This window comes from Maylandia zebra, linkage group LG18, assembly GCF_041146795.1.
Source record: "Maylandia zebra isolate NMK-2024a linkage group LG18, Mzebra_GT3a, whole genome shotgun sequence".
In the NCBI taxonomy this organism is placed as follows: domain Eukaryota; kingdom Metazoa; phylum Chordata; class Actinopteri; order Cichliformes; family Cichlidae; genus Maylandia; species Maylandia zebra.
Genome location: NC_135184.1, coordinates 15,654,733 through 15,675,459, shown reverse-complemented (window position 1 = coordinate 15,675,459; position 20,727 = coordinate 15,654,733). Strand labels below are relative to the sequence as shown.

The following is a 20,727-nucleotide window of genomic DNA, read 5'->3' as shown; positions in this document are numbered from 1 at the left end:
GGTAGACAACAAGAACAGCTCGAGCTGATTTAATTTTGTCAAACGTCTCACCAAATGTAAAAATAATCAGTAAAAACTTTGTATTACACACATTTTTTTTATTACAATCTTCAAACTTCACAAAGGCCTTGAGGGACATGAGTACCTAGGTTGGCTAAATATATGACAGATAGTGCTCAAGGTCAAAATCGACTTTGAAAATAAAATGTAAAGAAACCATATTGAGTAATATAGCATATGAAAGGGCATGGAGAGAGCTGTACAACCCTCTGTAGAATGACACCATAACAGGCTGATACCAGTTTGTAATAAAAACATCAAAGTTTTAGTCTAGGCCAGGGGTGTTGAACTCCAGGCCTCGAGGGCCGGTGTCCTGCAGGTTTTAGATCTCACTCTGGGTCAACACACCTGAATCAAGTGATCAGTTCATTACCAGCCTCTGGAGAACTTCAAGACATGTTGAGGAGGTAATTTAGCCATTTAAATCACCTGTGTTGGATCAAGGACACATCTAAAAACCTGCAGGACACCGGCCCTCGAGGCCTGGAGTTCGACACCTGTGGTCTAGGCCTTGGCCTTGGCCTTCAGGGGGAGTAACGCTCTGTGAATGTTCTTGTTTTAATACTATCGTGGTGCTGTGAATCTGTAAGTCAGCGGAGTAGCCAGCTCCCACATTGTGATGTTGATCTTTCATTAGCTGTGATTTTATAAGACAACAGATTAAAATAATTAAATGTAGGGCAACTAATATTATTTGGGCAAATGGAATGAGAGATAGTCTGAAAATTTCCTATATGTACCTTAATAGATGCATATGCACAGTCTGTAGAGCTTAAGGTTTGGCATTGATTACATAAAAAGGAGAAATAGCCTTTATTTTATTTGAATGCAGTTTGCCCAGATTAATATGAGCACAAATAGAAATGAAACTATGTCAGTAAGTAAGTGAATATACTCATTTATTTACTTAAGTAAGAATATCTAAAAGCTAAACAAACAAACAAAAAAGGTATCTCTTCAGCTTAGGTTTAAAAAGGTTCAGAGTCGATGCTTGTCTGAGGTCACTTGGGAGAAATTCCAAAGTCCTGGTGCAATGACAGCAAAGGTATGACCCCATTTTAAGATAAGGCTCAACCAGCAGATGGTCAGAAGTGATTGAGAAGGACCTGCAGTAACATCCTAACTTTCTTCAATGCTCTAATTTTTAGTCAGACTTCAATAAAAAAAAACAACTTTAAAGCGTTTGCACTTTTAGAAACACTTTCTTTATTAGCACAGAGTGACAAAAGCAGAGTGCTGCTGTAAAGACAGAAATCTGAGGTTTCAAACAAGTTTATCTTTGTTTCATAAATAAAATACTTGAACAGTCTTTTAAGGTTTGAGGCACTTTGTTGTATGAAAACAGCGAAGGCAGGATTAACCATTATTATGAAAGCAATTATAGAAACAGAAAAAAGGTAATAATCTCATTTAACATGCCAAGACTTAGGAGCTTATTGAATAGCTAAGGACAGGATTTGTACTATAGCCTATGTCTATGCTGTATGTTCCCAGCTGCAAAGCATGCATCATCTGCTTCAGATTGCATAAAATCAGTATTTAGTCTATTTTCTATTTACTTACCTCTTTCTGTTCAAATGTGACACTGCAAGGCTTTGGGACACATTGATTGGCGATGACACTAAAAAGATTTAAAGCTTTCAGTGTCAAACAGTTATATGTATATAATTTTACATTTAATTTTCTTGAGGGGACACTCATCCATACTACATCCAGACTTCTAATTTTAAACATGCATCTTTCTAATAATAATAACATTCATCATTCTTCAGAATGAGCCATTGTGCATGTGTACAGTGTCTTAGACTGCATTTTCAGGTTTAGATCCACTTGTGTCCTTTCAAAGTAAAATTTCTTCAAATCAGTCATGGTAATTCGCTTGAAGCAGTCTGTTTATGCTTTGACATTTTAATTGGAAGTAGATGAATAAACTGAGCAAGCATTTGTTAGCCTATAACCAAAATCTATTGCAAGAACAATATGACACGCTACAGTAACAAAGAAGATTTATGATACTGGAGTTAATAATTCCTTCGTGTTTATTTTCTATTCCCCCAAATTGTCTTCCTACTTTGTACTTCTTTAAAATAGTGAGACTGAAATTTCACTTGTTATCGTCCAAAGTTGTATCTCACACAAACACATCCTCCACCTGGGTCACTTTGAAATTCTGGGGACTTGATAGTTTTCACTGTTATCTACTAAAGGAAATTTATCACTAGATCCAGACAGAAGTCTTCCCATTTTTTACAATGGATGCAGCCTTCTCTGTGGCTGACTTGGGTCTTGCTCCTTGTTTCTCTTGGACTGTATTAACTCGATTCTGCTCAGCCATAGTGCCTCCCGACACAGGACTACTGGTTCTGGAGGTTTGTTGGTTGTTTTTGGTTTGGTAGGTTTGAAAAGCCATATCAAGCTGCTCTTGTGCAACCCGTAGATGCCGGTGCAGACTTGCAAGATCAGAGGGGATATTCTCATCTGGGCTGGTGCACTGCTGCTCCTGGGCCACATTGGCCATATTCTGCTCATGTGTGATGAGGCTGTTGGGGATCCTGCTAGGCTTTTCTGTCTTCATCACAAGATTGTACCCTGGAGGGGACGCTGGGATGTTACGGGAGAATGGGTAGCCGTATGACATCCGCTGGCCACGGTTCCTCTTCATGCGAAGAGTATCCCGAAAAGTGCCAATCCCCAAGTGAAGCATCTCACAGACATTTAGCACGAGACAAAGACAGCTTACCACATACATAATTAGGAGGAAGATTGTTTTTTCTGTGGGCCTGGAGATGAAACAGTCCACTCTGTGTGGGCAGGGCACCCTGTTGCATACATACGAAGGATTAACTCGAAAACCATAAAGGAGGTACTGTCCAGCAAGGAAAGCAATTTCAAAAATAGCTCTTGATATGAGTTGGAGGACATAGATTCTCATCAGGCCTTCTTGCATTATTTTTCTGCGGCCATCGTATTTTGGTGGGTCTTTGCTAGTACTGCTTACTGGTTCAGGTTTGGCCTCCTGCACCTCCAGTGTATCCTCATAGATCATTGGCTCCGCATCGTCATCTTCCTCCTCCTCTAAGACTTCCTGCAGATGGTGGCTCTCTCTCCATCTCAAGTGAGGAGGTGGCTTTTTGCGAAGTCTTTGCTGCTTCCTGCGCTCCTCCTCTGAACTTCGGGCAATCTTGTGGATGGCATAACCCATGTACATGACAGAGGGAGTGGAGATCATGATGATCTGGAAGACCCAGAAGCGAACATGCGAGAGGGGAGCGAATGCGTCATAGCATACGTTGTCACAGCCTGGTTGCTTGGTGTTGCAGGTGAACTTGGTCTGCTCGTCCGAGTAGATGGACTCACCTCCGACTGCTGTGAGCACAATGCGAAAGATGATGAGCACAGTCAGCCACACTTTCCCCACGAAGGTGGAGTGGTTGTGGATCTCTTCCAGGAGGCGAGTGAGAAAGCTCCAGCTCATGTTGCTCTAAGAAGCTTTTCAACTAGAATCTGTTAAAAAGAAAACAAGATAAGTAATAATTAAATGTAAGTAAGGAACTATTCAAGAGATGTTTTGGACTGATGATGTGAACATTTTACATTTGAGCAAACTGTCATTTAGAACTGTAATGAACTCGAGTCTTTGACTAATCAACCCATTGTATTCATTGTGTGGTGTTCTCTAACTAAAATGGTTTTAAGTGACAATTAAATTAATTTTTTTTTACTCTGTATAAAGATACAATTACCAAAAATATACCAAAATATTATTAAAAAAAACCCGCAGCTTTTTAGATCCCAGGAAGACGATGACAAGAAAACAAACCCAGAAGTAATTTACAGTCCCTGAACAGCAAAGCATCTGAGTTTCCTTAAACTTAAGACCAAATTATAGTCTTAAAATATTTTCTGTTAGTGAAGTTTTTGCTGAAAAGTGTGGCGTCATTTTTCAAGAGAAAGGCAATTATTGCAAATTAATTTTAATTTTATAATGAAGGTGTTTCACTGATTTTGTTGCTATCTCAGACTTAAACAGTCACTTTGCAAGCATACTTGCCGAAACATACAGTGTGGACCTGTGACCAGCTCACTTGGCTACTTCTTTTTGTAAAGGCTATTTCTCTTTTCAAGTGATTGCACAGCCACAAATAAACAAAGGCTTGTGTTGATGCATAGGGTAAAGTCATTAGGACATCCTGGAATAGTTTTTGACATGGTTGAAATAGTACAAAATAGCTCAGGGAAGATTAAAAGACAAAAAGAAAGCATTCCATCAGCCAAACAAACAAACGCGCCATCAATCATTTGATTAGACAGAACAAAACCGATTGCTACAAGAAAAGAACTCGAGCCAGTTCGGAAACCAAAGAGCGCCTCTTCAGAAACATACTGCAGGCTTTGTTTTAAAACTCCACGCCAATGATCCTACACAGAAATGAGATCTCACAGTGTCATACTCTTCTCATAGCCTGCATCACAACTGACTCAGTGAGGCAACTGTAATGGAGGGAAACAGCGTAGTACTTCTGTCCCTTCATTCATGGTTCACGGTGATCTCATGAATGCAACACTGCATTCCCTGGCGTGTGATGTGCCATCTCTGCTGCCATCTGAGAGAACAGGAGAGGCTTGTTGCTCTGCCACGAGGCCTCCCCTGCAGATCCAGCACTGCTGACGCTGGGGAGGGCTACGGCGTCATGGAGGCAGATGGCACCTATGGTGGGCAGTTCACTTCTGCCCCAGGATGGCATGACAGAAGGGCTGTTTCATGTAGGATGCAATGAATTTGCTGTGTAGCTTAACATCAACCTTATTCATATAACAACTCCTATACATTTACACTCGCTGCTGATGTGTTTTGAAAACCGTTTTAGAAAATTTTATATAAGTTTTGTGCAGTTTTGTTTGTATTGCAGAGCTGCAGCAATTTCAGCCCAATGAGCCCCTTGAGCTTTAAATGTCTGTAGAACCTGATAGATTTTCTTAGGTTATTTTTTAGGATTAATATAAATTGGCCTACATTAGTAGTAGAGTAACTATTCTTATTAATTACATGTAAAAATTAAGGTTGGATATTTTATTTAATTTAATTTAATGCTGTAATATTTTTCCAAATCATTAAAAAGAGGAAGAGCTGCCATGTTTTTTGTCAAATGTCCCAGAATCTGTTTATTGTGTAAATAACAGGGAGGTATTTAGTGAAGCAGTTAGAGGTAGTTATATAGGACATTACACAAAATATTTAAAATGTGTGGTTTATGCATCTTGACAATAATGTTTTACATAAAACCATATTATGAATGGGAACTCTGGCTAAATTAGAGTAGTATCGTAAAATATTTTTAGTGACGAGCTTCCTCTTGGATTGGGACATATTTTTTGCACTGTACAATATAAAACAACTGCTACACATTTTTCCATTTAGTTGCTTTGCATATGTCAGAGTGTTTGATATTTGAAAGACTGCTGCAGTAGTGTCAAAATGTCTTTCAGCAAGGTTTTTTTTTTCTGAAACACGTCCACGCAAACACATCCATGCTGCCATGATGCAAGTCTGTAGTTGAAAAAATACTAAAATATCTAGTTGGTTTAGACTAGAGAAGAAAGTCGGCTAGAAACAACTCACCTGGAAAAGTTGCACATGTTTCCCCCATCCTGAAGGTCTCCTTTGCCCTCTCTAGATATCCCCTCCACAGTCTGATCCATGGAATACCACTTCCATCCTAATGTCCTGGCCTTCTCCGTCTTACTGATCACTTCCAGAATCACAAAAAAATAAGAAAAATGACTAAACCTGTTGAACTGGAATTTCTTTTCATCCCGTTTTTCCACTCTGTTAAGAAGTGAAGTCTCGCCGCTGTGAATGCCTCACATTCTAGCCTGTGTCTGGTTTCTATTACACCAGCCTCCTGCCCAAGAAGGAAGTATAAAAAAAACAGAGAGGCAGAGAAGAAAAAATCCTCCTCTGGCAACTGACCCTCATCCAAGGGTTCAGACTTGAGGATATGGTACTGCAGATTGAAACGAACACCCAGCTGAGGGAGGACGTTAATCTCAACACAGTCAACCTCCCCCCAACGCTCGTGTGCAACATTTGTAACACAGATGATGGAAGTATCGCTCTCTCTCTCTTTCTCTACTTTTTCTCACTTTGTCATCGTCTTTATCACGTTCTGTTTCCGACAACATACAATAAGCACCTCAGCTTCTAGCACCTTTATATTTTAATGACTGATAAACACTTTTAGTTCTCTCAAAAGATCATTTAAGACATCACTACATTTTCCTCTATCCCACTCTTTCTGTCACATACAAGCATATCAACAAAAAATAAATGCAGACAGGCAACCTCTCTATTATCAATTACATAACAGTTTACAGTGGGTGACGGTCATGAAAAAACAACTTTGGGGAGGCCAGTAAGTGTAAGGACAGCAGTGTCACTGAGATATAAGCCACCTTGCCTCAATACAGATCCGCTAGAATGTAACCAGCAGGTATGCTCAGTTATATCAAGTGTCATAATATTTAGATCTTCTGTCCAGGCAGATGGCCAGATAGAAGCAGTGGACAGGTCGCAGTCATTGCTGCGGCTACACGTCTTTTCCCAACTTGGTGTTTATACTTAAAGCTTTCACCTTGGTCTGTGAAGTGCAGCGGCATACATTGTTACTAAAGAGACGTAATGGCCTTTATTTTATCATGATAAAAAGACTTGTGCTATATGAACAGAAATCTCACACACATACACGTGCATTACATTAATTGCTTCAGAAATGAAACACCAAAATACAGATGATGAAGTGATTCATGGAAGATTAGAAGTAAGAATTCTTCCATCAAGTTTTGGAAGAGATTTAAACTCGACTACTTTTAATAGAAGACAGATAAACTGGTTAGTGTCTGGCTTGCATTAATGAAATGTGCCTGGTCATTGTCACGTTGGCCATATTATTATAAAGTTACTTTCACCAGATCCCCAATAACTCTTTAATTATGATCTGTGTACAGCTATAAAGCAGAGAATAACGTTCAACAACATCAGCAAGTCCACCATCAATCAAATCACAGTTTCAACTCAGAAATGATGCAAAATTCTTGATCTCCAGTGTCTTTAAACACTGTTGCAATATTATGAGCGCAGGAAGCCAACAAAAATAAATGCCCAGATTAAAACAATAGCAGTAAAAAAGAAGTCTGCATTAAAATCTCATTCTTTTTGAGTCATTTGTGGTCTTAATAAATCTTTGAGTGCTAGCCATCTGGGCCTGTAGGAGCCTTCCTCCAGAGGCCTCGCCTTCAAGGCTCGCCTCTCCATTTGACTGAGGAGATGCGGTGTAGCAAGCACCACTGGTGCAGCAGTGAGGAAAAGAAGATAGGGGATGCTTCTGGAATGGCTTGAGCATTTGGCGTTTGGACATGTGCTTTCCCTAAGGGACCATTAAGCACGTGCTTTTAAGTTGTAACGCACTGCTCTCCCTCTAAAGTCCTTCCATCATCCAGAAGACGCAGATGGTCCAGTGAAGATAGCTAAGAAGTGAACATTTGTGTGACTTGAAATTGAAGTCAGTTAGAGTTTATGTTCCTCAACAGTTGTATAAATTGCTCACTGTTGATGTGAACTGCATTTATCACTCTGGTATCATAACATTCTGAGCAAAGGAAGCACTCAGAATATTAGAAGAGATTAATATGCAGATGTATTCAGTCAAGATATTAGAACCATTATCTACTAAAACACCTTATGTAATCAAAAATATATGCCTGAGTATTACCTTTTTCATTTTATTTATAAATAACTGTTTGCAGGATTACTGGTTTTACAGCAGAAGATTAAGAAAAAATTGACATGATATGAAAATTGATAGTGGCAGTGACAAACAATAAAAACTCAGCTTTTGCGTGCATTTAAATGCATGAGATGCACAAAGTTACTGAATAAAAACAACCCATAGAGTCAACCCATTGGCTGTTTAGCTTTGGATACACAGTCATTGTGTCCTTGGACAAGTCAGACTGTTCTAGCTTTGGGAAACTGAAGTTCATGTTGATAAGTATTGATTGGACTGCCCTGAGCCAGGAAAATATTACAGTATTCCCCTGTAAGACATTGTTTGACTTTGCTGTTGTTACAAGGACTGGCCACATGTAACAGCCAAAAGAGGGTGTTTAATATTCATTAAGGTTATATTTATTGTTATATGTTAAACAGATCACTTAAAATAAAGAGAAAGACACTGGAATGTCTCATGAATTTACCAGATTAAAAAAAGGTTTTAAAAATACACTGAATTGAATACTCACTATATAAACCATTTCATAACCATTTTCATAGCCCCTGGTTCATGTATACTGTATACTTATACTTCATGCATCAGTATTCCAACCAAATAAATGTAAGTTTTGAGTCGCAGACGGTTACGTCTTAAGAGGTCACTGCAAGCTTTTAAGTTTTGTGGACTAGTGACTGCTGAATGATGCAGCATGGAGGAGCGAACATCTCAACAACTGCCCTTGGACGCCGCTGATGACATCACAACAGGTTTATCCGCATGTATTTACTGAACAAAGTTGATGCGAGTAGACTGGGGGCTGTGAAGGTCTGTGTTTATGTAACAGATCGAGCTCCACCATGTGACTTGGATGTGTCCCACCCTCTGGGAGAAAAGAGTGACACAAGACACCCGAGCAAAAACATGCAACTTGGCTCTTGGACTCCTCCTCTCTGATCCTCTGCTACCACTATCATTAAACTACTCTTACCAGGCTGTGAAGGGCTGTCCCACAGGCAGCCTGAGAGTGGTGGCAGTCCCATCGCATTTGTTCATTTTTCTCCCAGTTTCTCAGCTGAGCATCTCCTACCCCCGGGGTGAGTGCGTCCCGTGCCAGTTTCACTAAGGCTGGACTCCACTGAAGCGACTGCATGAAAAGCCTTGAGGAGGATGCCAACAACTTCCCTCAGACAGGGCTCTGCGTCCCCCACACATGAGCAAAGCAACTCGTATTGAGTGTGCATTACATTACGCTGACAAAGGAAGTGAAAGTTCATATTTGTTTAGTTTCAATATTAAAGTGTCGACTTGGTTATTATTTTTGAATGTGTTAAATGAACAGAGAAAATAAAACATTAAGAGTCCGATATGCAGGTAAAAGCTCTCGTCTTCATGCACGTCCATATTCACTTAAAGATAAATATGACAAATAGCATGCAACACTGCAGCAAATCTGGCAGTCACAGGGATTTTAAAGAGCTCTATTACTAACAGAGATAATATATCCACACTCCCATTGATCTATAGGGGGAAGATTAAAACATTATTATTATGTAAACTTCAGAGCTATATCAGGCCAGCCTTCATTGCCAGTTAAAAATTAACTCATTAGTAGTTGTCTCATTAGGTAGTTTACAATATTGAACTATTCTCACCTGTAGAACTGACTGTATGGCTGTGGTGAATGTGACACGGATGAATTATGCAATGTTTTTAGTTAAATCTTCTCAGATATGTAATTTGATTTGAGTTTAAATAAAAATATTTGCATGGAACCAGTTGTCTAGTTAAATTTGAAAGTGAGTAACACATCTTAACACAGAGTAATCTTTATTAACCAAAAGAGCTATAGAGCCCTATAGAAGAAAACAAAGCAGCTGAAAAGTTTGGAAAGCAGAAGAAAATTTGCCGTCTTAAACAAGAAAAGAAATGAAATCGTAGGTTATCCAGTTCACAATCCCTCACAGTTCACAGGTTAGTATCCATAAAACGACCTTGACCTTGACCTTTATCTCAGGCACAGTTTGGATGAAAACACACTGGGAGATTACTGAGTGCAGGTTTCACAAAAATCTGGCCAGTGCCCTGGGAGGAGCAGAGATTCTTGTGAAATATGACCTTGAACTTAACCTTGATTTGTGTAACAACTGATTAGGTGATCATGTGTGTTTATTCTGACCGATACTGTTGAGGAAGTATTGACAGATACCTCCTCCATGGGCATGAGCTCATAGGTCTGTTTGTAAGCTATAACCTAATACAGAGTTTCAGTGTTAAATTCTGAAAGATAACTGAATTTTAGAGAAATTTTAAAAGTTTTCAAAATGTTATAAAAAAATGGTAGCAACATAAAAACTTTGACTAATATTGTAAAATTCAATGTATAAACATAACGGCATTCACTGTGTAACTTGACCACCGTTATTCATATGATGACTTTCTGATTAGGTTTTCCATCAGAGCAATACAATCCAACTCACAACTAGCCATCAAAAAGAAAGAATTGAAATAACAGTGCTTTGCTTGCAGAGCTGTGAGGCCTTGATCTTTGACGTTATCTTGTCTTAAATGTCTATGTCAGGGAATGAGCTGGGGCAAGCTCAAAGGAGCAGCAGACCTAGTCAGGGTTCATTTGCACTATCAGGGGTATGTTAAGGCAGCTCCTTCCTTCTTCTGGGCATCTTAGTGCCGTTGCCTTTCTCTAACTGAGTGAACTCCAGACACTGATAGCAACGCTGCAGGACATCCTCAGATAACAGCAAGATACTTTTTTAAAAAAATCTTTAATCTTCTAATGTTGTAAATTAATACAATCAGGATCATAACTCCACCTATGGTTACATTGTATAATACTATAGTACTTAACACATATAACAATTAAAGTCTTAATCTTGTGATAAGAAAAGTTAATCTACTCCGGAGAATATTAACCTTCAAGGTCACTGTGATTGTTACCAAGTAAATATGCAACTATTCATGCAGCTATTCATTATACCACTGAATGCATGTTAAGTGTACAGTAGTATTCATATTTTTTTAGATTTGAACAACTACATGTGTTAAACCTTGTTCATTTTATCCTTCTGGCATTGCCATTATTAGCCACTAGATGGCAAGCATGTACTCATTTAAAACACACCAAGTTTGACTCCTGCTGAACTCTTAACAGACATTTAAAAGGTGTTTGACTGTTGCACAACCTAAGGCAAACAGGTGACTGACCTATTTAGGCTTTGATTAGGTGGAATACTAGCAGCCCTGTTTCTCTAAGAACTTTGAAAGCGTGTGCAAACAATAAAAATAACCTGTTCCAGAGTTAACGACTAAATCTTTTACGGAGGGCTCTGGAAGAATATTTTAAGGCATTTAATGCATCAGATTATATACCAAGGAGTGCAGAACAGTTGAAATTGATGTTATTATTTTCTATCACAGTCTATGTTAACATGGCACAAAAACTTCAGACGGAAATCCCTGCAGAGACTGCCTAGCAATCAACATTTAGATTTAGAGTAGAGCAAGCGAGGTTGTTAGGCATGACTGCGTGCTTTTTCAGGCTTTCACACATTGCTTCCCTGAGAAACTCCCCACATTTCTGCACTATTGTTTTTTTCTTGTTGTTCAGTTTTTCTGTTTAAGAAAAGTAGGAACTGCAATATAGCACAAAATATTGAAGTAACAGTACTGTGAAAAGGTTTTGAGTCATGTCTCATTTCTCTCTTTGGCTCTCCGAGGATTCGGACGCATCTTTCACCCTCTCCCTCCCTTATCTTCCCTGCTGCTGCTTCTATGTCTTCGTCTAGTCTCGTCTAACTCTAACCCTCAAATAGTTTCTCAGTCTTTGTTGTCTAATACCTAAAGAATTATGGATTTGATCAACTGGTCCCATAACAAAATTCACACCCTCCTGGGTTTGGGAGTGCCCGATTGTCCTGCGGGGACGGTTGCTGCTGGATATTCGATGGTCAGTTGCGTCGTGTGTCTTGCGACACTCTTGGTGGAGGACATTGAATGACATCTACCAATTCGGAACCACGATAACAGAGTTCTGGCTGATTGGAGCTGGCTCGGACTTGGCTTGTCGAAGAACAAGAAGCGGCTACAGCTGTTCAAAATCCCATAAAGCTGGCCGACATGATAGACGATGGGCAAGGCTGTGAGTAAGACTGTGTTAATGAACACAATATGGATAAGATCTTGGAGAAAAAGAACAGGAATTAAGGGAATTGAGAGAATTGGTGACCAGTGACGGACATTAGACCAACTATAAAAATTGGATGCAGTTGTTCGCACTAACTCAAACATTCACCATCTTTACTCATGTGGCTATCCCACTGGCGCCAGCTGAAGACCTGCCAGGGTCGAAGCGGACTGGAACAAAAAATTCTTCCCATGATAACAGATTGTTGTCAGAACTCTTTGTCCCTCCATCAAGGCCACCTACACACACACACACACGCACGAAACATGTACAGTGATACTGATACTATCACCAACCCTCCCCCGAATCTAACGCCTCCTCCCATGCTTACCTCCCATGGACAGCGCACCAGCTGGAGGCGCGATTGAAGATTGCAGCGGTCCCAGATCCAGCTGTACACACTGGAATATTCTCCCATGTTGCTTGTCTGTGTTTTATTGTGTTATGGTGTGTTGATATCTGTGCATTCCTAGATTATCCTTTTGTGTTACACATTTCAATGTTTTTTTTTTCCCGTGACCCGTCTCCCCAATGTGATGTGTGTGTATTGTATGTACGGTTGGCAAGGTCTGTCATCTCGATTGTGGGCAACTGCAGTTGACAAATAAAGGCTATCTCATCTCTCTCATCATCTTCATATTTTACTTCTAAGGAGCCAAACTTTCTGGGGTCATTAAAGCCATGTAACACTCACCAATGAAGCCTTCAAGCATAAAAAGATACCTGAAGCAGGGATGAACGGTGTTGTGTCTACACATAAACAGAAAATGTAAAGAGACTCCCTTTTAAGTTGTATCTTTAGGCACTTTGTTATTAGTAGCCTCTTGCAAAACACATATTTTTATCCCATTTCTTTTGTTGAATATATCAAATATAAAAAAAGATAAGGTAATTCACCTGGTATAAAATAGTATTTTTCCATCAACAAGTGATTCCCAATGTGCAAACTTGTCACATCTCAGTACTTTTCATAGTGTGTTCCTAAAAATCAGAGGAAATTGGATGTGTGGAGGACAAAAGAACAAGTGGCAGGCCTAGAAAACTACAGCAGATGAAGAGTATCTGAAAGTAATGTCTTTAAAAGCTCTGACACAGGACCTGAGAGATGCAGCTAGCCCTGCAGTCGGTCCATCAGTTGTTCACTGACACCTCAAAAAGAAATGATCTTGGTGGAAGTGAGACCATTTCAGTATTGAAAATCAGTGTAAAGAAGAGGCCAGCAGAGAAGTACAACAGCAGTGTCTACAGTCATTGGTAAAATATAGTTCAGTCTTTGGTTCCATTTCAGCCAAAGTAAATATATTGCACCTTGAAGCATGGTAACAGTCACATAGCGTGAATAAACGGTAGTGTATCAATTTCTTAACCACAGTATGATGTTACTTTGCCTTTTGACGACAAAAGGCATAACGGTATCTCACTGGCGTCACTATCACCGTAAAAGAGGCTACAGTGCATAATTTTTCCAAGACTATTATAGCACAACAGCAACATTATCATCCTGAAGAACGGTAACTTACCATAACACGGTGTCACGGTATGACGCTGGCAACAGTGACTCAAATATGTTACCGTAAAGTGGAGACAAAACTACGGTGGTGTTGGGGATCTTGTAAAAAAAAATGATGGAATTATGAGCCCAAAAAGATACCGTCAGATTTTGATCCACCATGTATGTAAGCATTTAACTGACAACAGCTTAATTTTTCAGCATCACAATGATCTCAAACACTACCAATCCAGTAAAGCATACGAGGACAGAAAAACACACAATGGAAAACTATCAGTCATGGACTGACCTCCCCAAAACATTATCAGTATTATTATTTAAGAAGTGTACAATCATCTTGCCAGAGGATAGAACAAAAAACAGCCGACACCCAAAGAAGAGCTTTTAAAATCCTTCAAGAAAACTGGAGAACTATGAAGGTTACTGCCCAATAGAAGCTTGAAGCCCTTCTCCTCACATACAAGATTTTGAATTATCAGGCCCCAACTTATCACCTGATCCTTCACAATAGGTGAAGGAACTAATTTTCTACAACGTCTTTTAACTTGAGAAGGCCAGCGGATGTTTTTTCTCTTGGTAATGGTTAATTTGATAACATTCACTCGATTGACTAATACTCAGAACAATGGGACACAATGAACTCAGCAAAGACGTAAGAAGGAGAACTTGTTGTGCACAAGTTGAAAAGGTCACTTGAAGCATTTTCTAAAAAAAACTGCAGAATCCCAGATCATCAGTTCAAACAATTATGCATAACTGCAAGTTATTCAGATGTGTCACCACTTTGCCAAAGTCTGGTTATCAGTAGTTATTATTCATCTTTGGCTCTCTTCCACAGCGTGTCTTTTTTCCTGTCTCCTATTTAATGAAGCCAAAAAAGCTATAAAGTACAAAAAAGAAAAAAAGAATTGACTTATTCTGAGGGGATCAATGGGAGGCACTCACTGATTTCCCGTCTACTGATGCATAAATTAATTTTTAAGCTTTAAAACTAATGTTCAGCATAATCCACAGCACTACAGTCAAAGGACAATAAAAGACTTGCACCTACCTGTCCATGTGGGTAAAGAAGAAAGTGTGTTTAGAATTTATAGTAACGCACGCTGGGCAGGCATCCAGAAGCATCCTTTCATTGCTAAAGCTCAGAAGAAGGATGAGCAAGACAATAGGGGCCTTTTTATCCAAAACCCCTCACCACCAAGTACAGGCAGGACACTCAGGAAAGCAGCATCCTGCCAAAGGCCCCATTGTTCCCGGCTCATGTGCCTCTATTGCCATGACCATCGACAGTTTATTTTGTTTCCAGGAACAGGCCTATTTAACTTACTGAGAGATTTATCAGTTAACATTAAACCTAAGAAATATTTGTGGGTGCATGAGTCAGATTACTTCCCCAAATTATAAACTGTTATCTGCTGGTTAAAACAGCAGATAACCAGTGTTAGTCAAGTTACTTGAAAAAAGTAATCAGTAACTAATTAGTGATTACTTCCCCCCAAAAGTAATCCTGTTACTTTAGTAAGTAATTAGTTACTTAGTTTCTTAGTTACTTTTTAAAAACATGATTTAGAACCTGAATAGGTAATAAAGCGATAGATCCTTCAGCCCGATTCTACTAAAATGTAATCAAATGAAGAAGTCTCTTTTTAAAACTTGTTTTATTAGTTTTAATATTTTAACTTTATGCATCAAGCAAAAATTAAATTATGTGCAACATTCTCTGACTGGAAGAAATTTGTTTAACATTTAAACCTATTTTCTGCACATTCCAGCACATAAAATAAAATAGTTTTTTTGTGTTTACACTCACTCTTTCAAATAGAAGTAAGTAAAACACAGCAGAAAATAAATAACATCAAAGACTCAGCGGTCCTGTTGCTCTATTTTTTATCTGTTGAGCAGGAGTTGAGTAAGGAGTGGGGCAGGCGGATGTTTGCCCTGGTGCAGGTGTGTCGCAGCCTTTATGTCAGTGGAAGAATCCACGAGTTTCTCTGTGAATTTCACATTCCCGTGGTAGCGCACTCGGTGCTTGCTTGGAAGTTTAGGGGGGTTTTTTCGCTGTAAAAAGAAGTTATCTTCCCACGCACGATGGACGCTAATGTTTTTGTCACTTTTTACGGAATTAAACTCAAAGTAAGGTCAGTACTTCCACGCTTTAAACGCTGCACGCTCATACTCTCGCCGCACTCGATATATTATCCATTGTTGATCTGCACACAGCTGTTGTCACGAACGTCGCACTCGCTTACGTCATTGACATGAGACACTCTCGCAAAAAAATCACGGTTTTAGTAATGCAGTATCGCAGCGTGCTTACGGGAAAGTAACGGTAATCGAATTACCTTTTTTGCAATAGTAATCCCTTACTTTACTCATTACTTGAAAAAAAGTAATCGGATTATCTCTGCAGATAACACTTATCACTTTGTGTTGTTTTAAGCTGAAGAAATTGTGATTAAGTATGTAAATGTCCTGAGCTTTAATAACAATAATACTTTGAAATATATATGTGCCTCATGTTAATTCCTCCTCAGTAGCTTTTCTTTTTGTCTTTTTTTCTGTCAGAAAGGTTAAACAAGAACTAAAACCTGGTGGCAGCTGCTTACCTATTTCCCAACTAGCTGCCAGATCGGGTGGATTTAGATGTGCAATTCTCCCATTTATCTAGGCTTGGGACCAGCACTAGGAGTACATTAACCCTGAGGTTGGGTAAGAACTACCAAGCCACAGTTCATACAAATTAATGCAGATGTGAAACACAGGCAAAGGAATAATCGAATTATTGACTGGTGTGGAATCATTGGCACAGCTTCTTTAAAACCGTCCGATAGGGCCCTGCTTTTTTGTCATAATAGTGACGGCACTCTGAGCGGAGAGAAAGGAAAAAATTTGTGTTCAAGACAGAAACAACTGCTGACCCCAGTCCAGCAGCCAGATCCTAAACTTCAAAAGGACACAAAAGCAGTGACGAGCAGTCAGGCTTGCAGAACTGTGGCCTCCATTTCTACCTGTTTCTAAAATATTACATGTTTATAACATATGATATTTCTGTTCATACCTAAAGCTTGTGACAGCAAATGTGTCAGCTTTTTTCTTTTTCAATTCAAATGTTTTGTCCTGTAGACATTACTGTGTACTTTATGATGTGTTTTTTTGCCCTACATTTAGCCTAAAGTATATTTTTTATGTATAAAGTCTTACTGGGTGATCTCTTTTCTTGCCTGTGTAAATTCTTTGTTTTATGTGTATATGTGTTGATGCTAAGCTTAGTTTAAGAGATGTTAATCTCAGCAGACATTTTGTTTGAAATTAAGGCGTAATAGATAAATAAAAAACAATGTGAAATAGGTCCGTGAAGGTTCTCAGTCAGCCAGGTCTGTGTAGTCTAGATGCTTTTCTTTCCAAACTCCTTAGATTACAATGTGAAATAGGTGTAAAAACAATAGCAGTGAGACTCAAAGAGAAGGACTAACATGGATTGGGAAATGTACTCCTGATGTGAGAACTGCATCTGAAATCTGAACCTCCTTGCTTTGCTTTGATAATTATGACCACTTTTAGGTGAGTATTGTTCCCTACAGTTGAAATAGATCTAAACACCAAAACAGAGCATATAGCAAGCAGATCTCTGATGTGTGTGCTCAGCAATAAACAACACTAAATATTTTAACCCTCAAGGAGCTTGTAAAACATAGTGTGAGAGTGAAGTTAACCTCTCCTTTCTTCAAACTATTGAGGCACTTTTGAGTTTCTAAATGAGACCTGTATTTACAATGGTAATGTGAATTTAATTTATATAGCACATTTCATTCCAAGTAAACTCAATGTGCTTAACATATAAGATTAAATCATTAAAAAAATCTATGTAGGTCTACTATGCCTTAAGGCAACGAAACAACAAAGCAAGATTTAGACCAAAAAAATCTTGCTTAACAAGGTTTTATATGTAATATTTTAAACACAAGGCTGTGTGTTATGTAACAATATAGTGGAATTTAGGGTATAAAGTCACTTCCTCTGTGTGTGTTGTTGTGCATTTGATCCCCTCACAGCTTTAATAAATACCTGAAACATTCATTAATATGATTTTTACACCCAACACTTAGACATTTAGTCCATTTTAAACCAAAATCTTAAATCAATAGGATGAAGTTAAAGATCTCATTGGACATAAGACAAATGGACTGTTAATATGACCACACTCTAAATACTTTCAGAAATCACTGAAAGTTTTTTAAGCCATCATGTTTACAAACAGAAAGATTGACGTTCATTCAAACGCTACCAAAAATATAGTCTCCATGGTAGTGGAAGGAAGGAAAGTTTCAGGCCTGCTTTAATGAGCAGACCTTTGCTCCTCCCCCAGCACGCAGGATGGGTTTCTGGAAATTTTTCACTAAATAAAAACTATGTCCTCAAGTAAACAGTGTTAAAACCTGTTTACTTCTTAGTTATAATTTGCTAGAACAACATGTGATGTTGATGTCCAATTCTGGTGAAAATAAACCAGAATGAAGGACTTGTCACGCCTTCGCTGGCAGATCCGTGGAGTGGAGAGAGCGTGGACCCAATTGCAGACAGTGACGACAGACTGAAACTCAGAGTGTATTTTTATTGGCAAAAAGAACAGAATACAAAAAAAGCAGAAAGCAACAAACTTTTTTTCTGTCCTTCGACAGAGCCACCATCGAGTGTGTAATAATCTATTGCATCTAGCTGCACGGTGGCTCAGAGGAAAGCACTCCAAAGGGGTCATTAACACCGCTCAAAGGATCACTGGCTGCCCTCTCCCCACACTGGAAGATCTTCATAATACCCGCTGTATTAAAAAAGCTCAGAACATAATAAAAGATACCCCACACTCCCTGTTTGAACTGTTGCCCTCGGGCACACAGTACAGAGCAATCAGTGTAATGACAAATGGACTCAAACACAGCTTTTACCCAACCGCAATAACATGTCTGAATGCTGCTTCTGAAAAAATCACACCACTTTTATAATGATCTATGCACTGCCTGAAGCATGTGTGGGAATGTATGTGAATGTTTGCTCATACTATTTTTTTTAGCACTTTAAGTATTTTTTTCATTGATTTTATTCAATTTTGTTTTTTTATATTTTTATATTTCTATGGATGATGCACTGATCAGAGACCACGTTTAATTTTGTTGTACCTGCGACAATGATAATAAATAAAGGGTGGGCCATTTATATGGATACACCGTAATAACATGGGAATGGTTGGTGATATTAAAGTCCTCCTCAAGGGTTGCATTGACAATCCAACACAATGGGCAGCACATTGAACACATTTTATGAGTGGTCAGAAACTTGTAAATAACTCATGAAAGAATAAAGTTACGTTGAAACCAAGCACACCATTGTTTTTCTTGTGACATTACCAATAAGTTTGATGTGTCACATGGTCCTCTTCCTATTGAAAAAACAAAGTTGTATCCAAGATGGCCGACTTCTAAATGGCCACCATGGTCACCACCCATCTTGAGGAGTTTGCCCCCTCACATATACTACTGTGTTTGCAGATACACCATACTGCCAAAAGTATTTGCTGGTCTGTCTTCCCACTCATATGAACGTGAGTGACATCCTATTCTTGATAAATAGGGTTTAATATTAATTTAACTCCCCTGGGAAGGCTTGCCATATTGTTTAGGAATGTGTTTAGGGGAATTTTTGAGCATTCTTGCGTTCTTTCCTCTGGATTTACGGGGGAAAGCCCAACTCCTGAGAATCACCCCCACATCATAATCTCCCCTCCACCAAACTTTAGATTTGGCACAATGAGAAAGGGAGAGACTGATCGTTAAGACACAGAGCAAAGAACGAATGCATTTCAGCGGTCTTGTAGATCATCACCTTCACAACCAGAGAACTAAACTGGTGCCTGATTTTAATCTCTGAAAAGAAAAAAGGCATGGCCCGAATGAGCTGATATTTTATATTTTTATTTAGCTATCCTAAACTCTTCTGCAAAAAAAATAAGGCCATTTGGCAGGCCTAGTGTCAAAACCTGTTTTTTTCATGGTTGGCTGTGTGGCAGGCAGGAAAAAGGACCCAAAATGCAGGACTCTCAGAGACAGGACTTAAACTGAAAACGCAGCTTTATTGCTGGAAAAACTCCTCAAAATAAGACTCACAAGAACAGAACAAAAACTCTGAACAGAGGTGCTGGAATACTGGACCACGACAAACACACAGCATGGAGAAAGTACAACACGACAGAGAGCACAGGAAAACACAGGGCTTATATACACAGGGAAGTAATCAGGGAATGAGAAACAGGAGGGAGACACAGCTGGGAGAAATTAGGTTAACAAGACAAGGGAGAAGTAAAACTGAACACACTGACATGAGACATGAACTTTCAAAGTAAAACAGGAAACCAGAAACAATTCACAAAGATGCGGACTGAGAAACATGGACTTTACACAGAGGGACACACGAGCAGAGAAGACTAAGCACAGAACTAAACCTATACTAAACATGAGGGCAAGAGAACAAAGCCTAAATCAGAATAATTATAATAAATGTCAAGAGATTTATTCTAAAAGACACTTCTTCAGCTGAGAGTCTAAGAGTGAAGACACACACACGCTGCAGATTTTTCTTGCAAGGGTGGTCGCAGAGCGCTCACACGAGAGTGGGGGCCCTGTGATCAGCGCTCTGTTCTTGCACTTGTCTTTATTTAGACACAAGAAAAATAAAAACATTTGTTCAGTGGAATGTTGATACGTGAGCGTGTGTGTGTGTGTGTGTGTGTGTGTGTGTGTGTGTGTGTGTGTGCGAGGTCAGAATTGGGGAAGATTCAGATAGAAAAATCAGAACACGTTTTATAAAGGACAATCAGTTCTAAGCAAGGAAAAGGTCATCATGCAGTATTCTATCACATGTAAACTTATATCACTAAAAGCTTATACTGGCTACTTAGTACAATTTTCCATTGACAATAATCAACACAGGATAGCTAAGGAATCAGAACATAAATATAATGAACATAATCTAGAAAAACACCAAAATAAAAGAAACCGAAAAAGCTGGGTCAAAATTACCCAGAACAGTGACAGTTTTCTTCTTAGTTATAATTTACTTGAACACTGACTGACTGTTCCTAAACAATTCTGGTAAAAAATAAACCAGAATCACGCATCTAGTGTCAACAGCATGCAATG

At 39.0% G+C, this 20,727-nt stretch overlaps 1 protein-coding gene and 1 long non-coding RNA gene across 3 annotated transcripts; both read right to left on the bottom strand.

Annotated features, from left to right (window-relative positions):
• Positions 1–1,145: 1,145 nt before the first annotated feature.
• gjc2 (gap junction protein gamma 2) lies at positions 1,146–14,675 on the bottom strand. Of its 2 annotated transcripts, XM_004542836.3 has the most exons (3): positions 14,589–14,675; positions 5,681–5,810; positions 1,146–3,564 (listed from the first exon to the last, which is right to left on the bottom strand). In XM_004542836.3, exon 3 carries the CDS (start codon positions 3,533–3,535, stop codon positions 2,279–2,281), a length of 1,257 nt encoding a protein of 418 aa, XP_004542893.1. In that variant the 5' UTR covers positions 3,536–3,564; positions 5,681–5,810; positions 14,589–14,675; the 3' UTR covers positions 1,146–2,278. The 2 variants fall into 2 exon arrangements, with proteins under 2 accessions (XP_004542893.1, XP_004542894.1); XM_004542837.3 differs by lacking the exon at positions 5,681–5,810 and having other exon boundaries at positions 14,589–14,669.
• LOC143413654 (uncharacterized) lies at positions 10,591–14,021 on the bottom strand. Its single transcript, XR_013094273.1, has 2 exons — positions 12,359–14,021; positions 10,591–12,266 (listed from the first exon to the last, which is right to left on the bottom strand). It is a non-coding gene; the product is annotated as an uncharacterized LOC143413654 (long non-coding RNA).
• Positions 14,676–20,727: the final 6,052 nt, after the last annotated feature.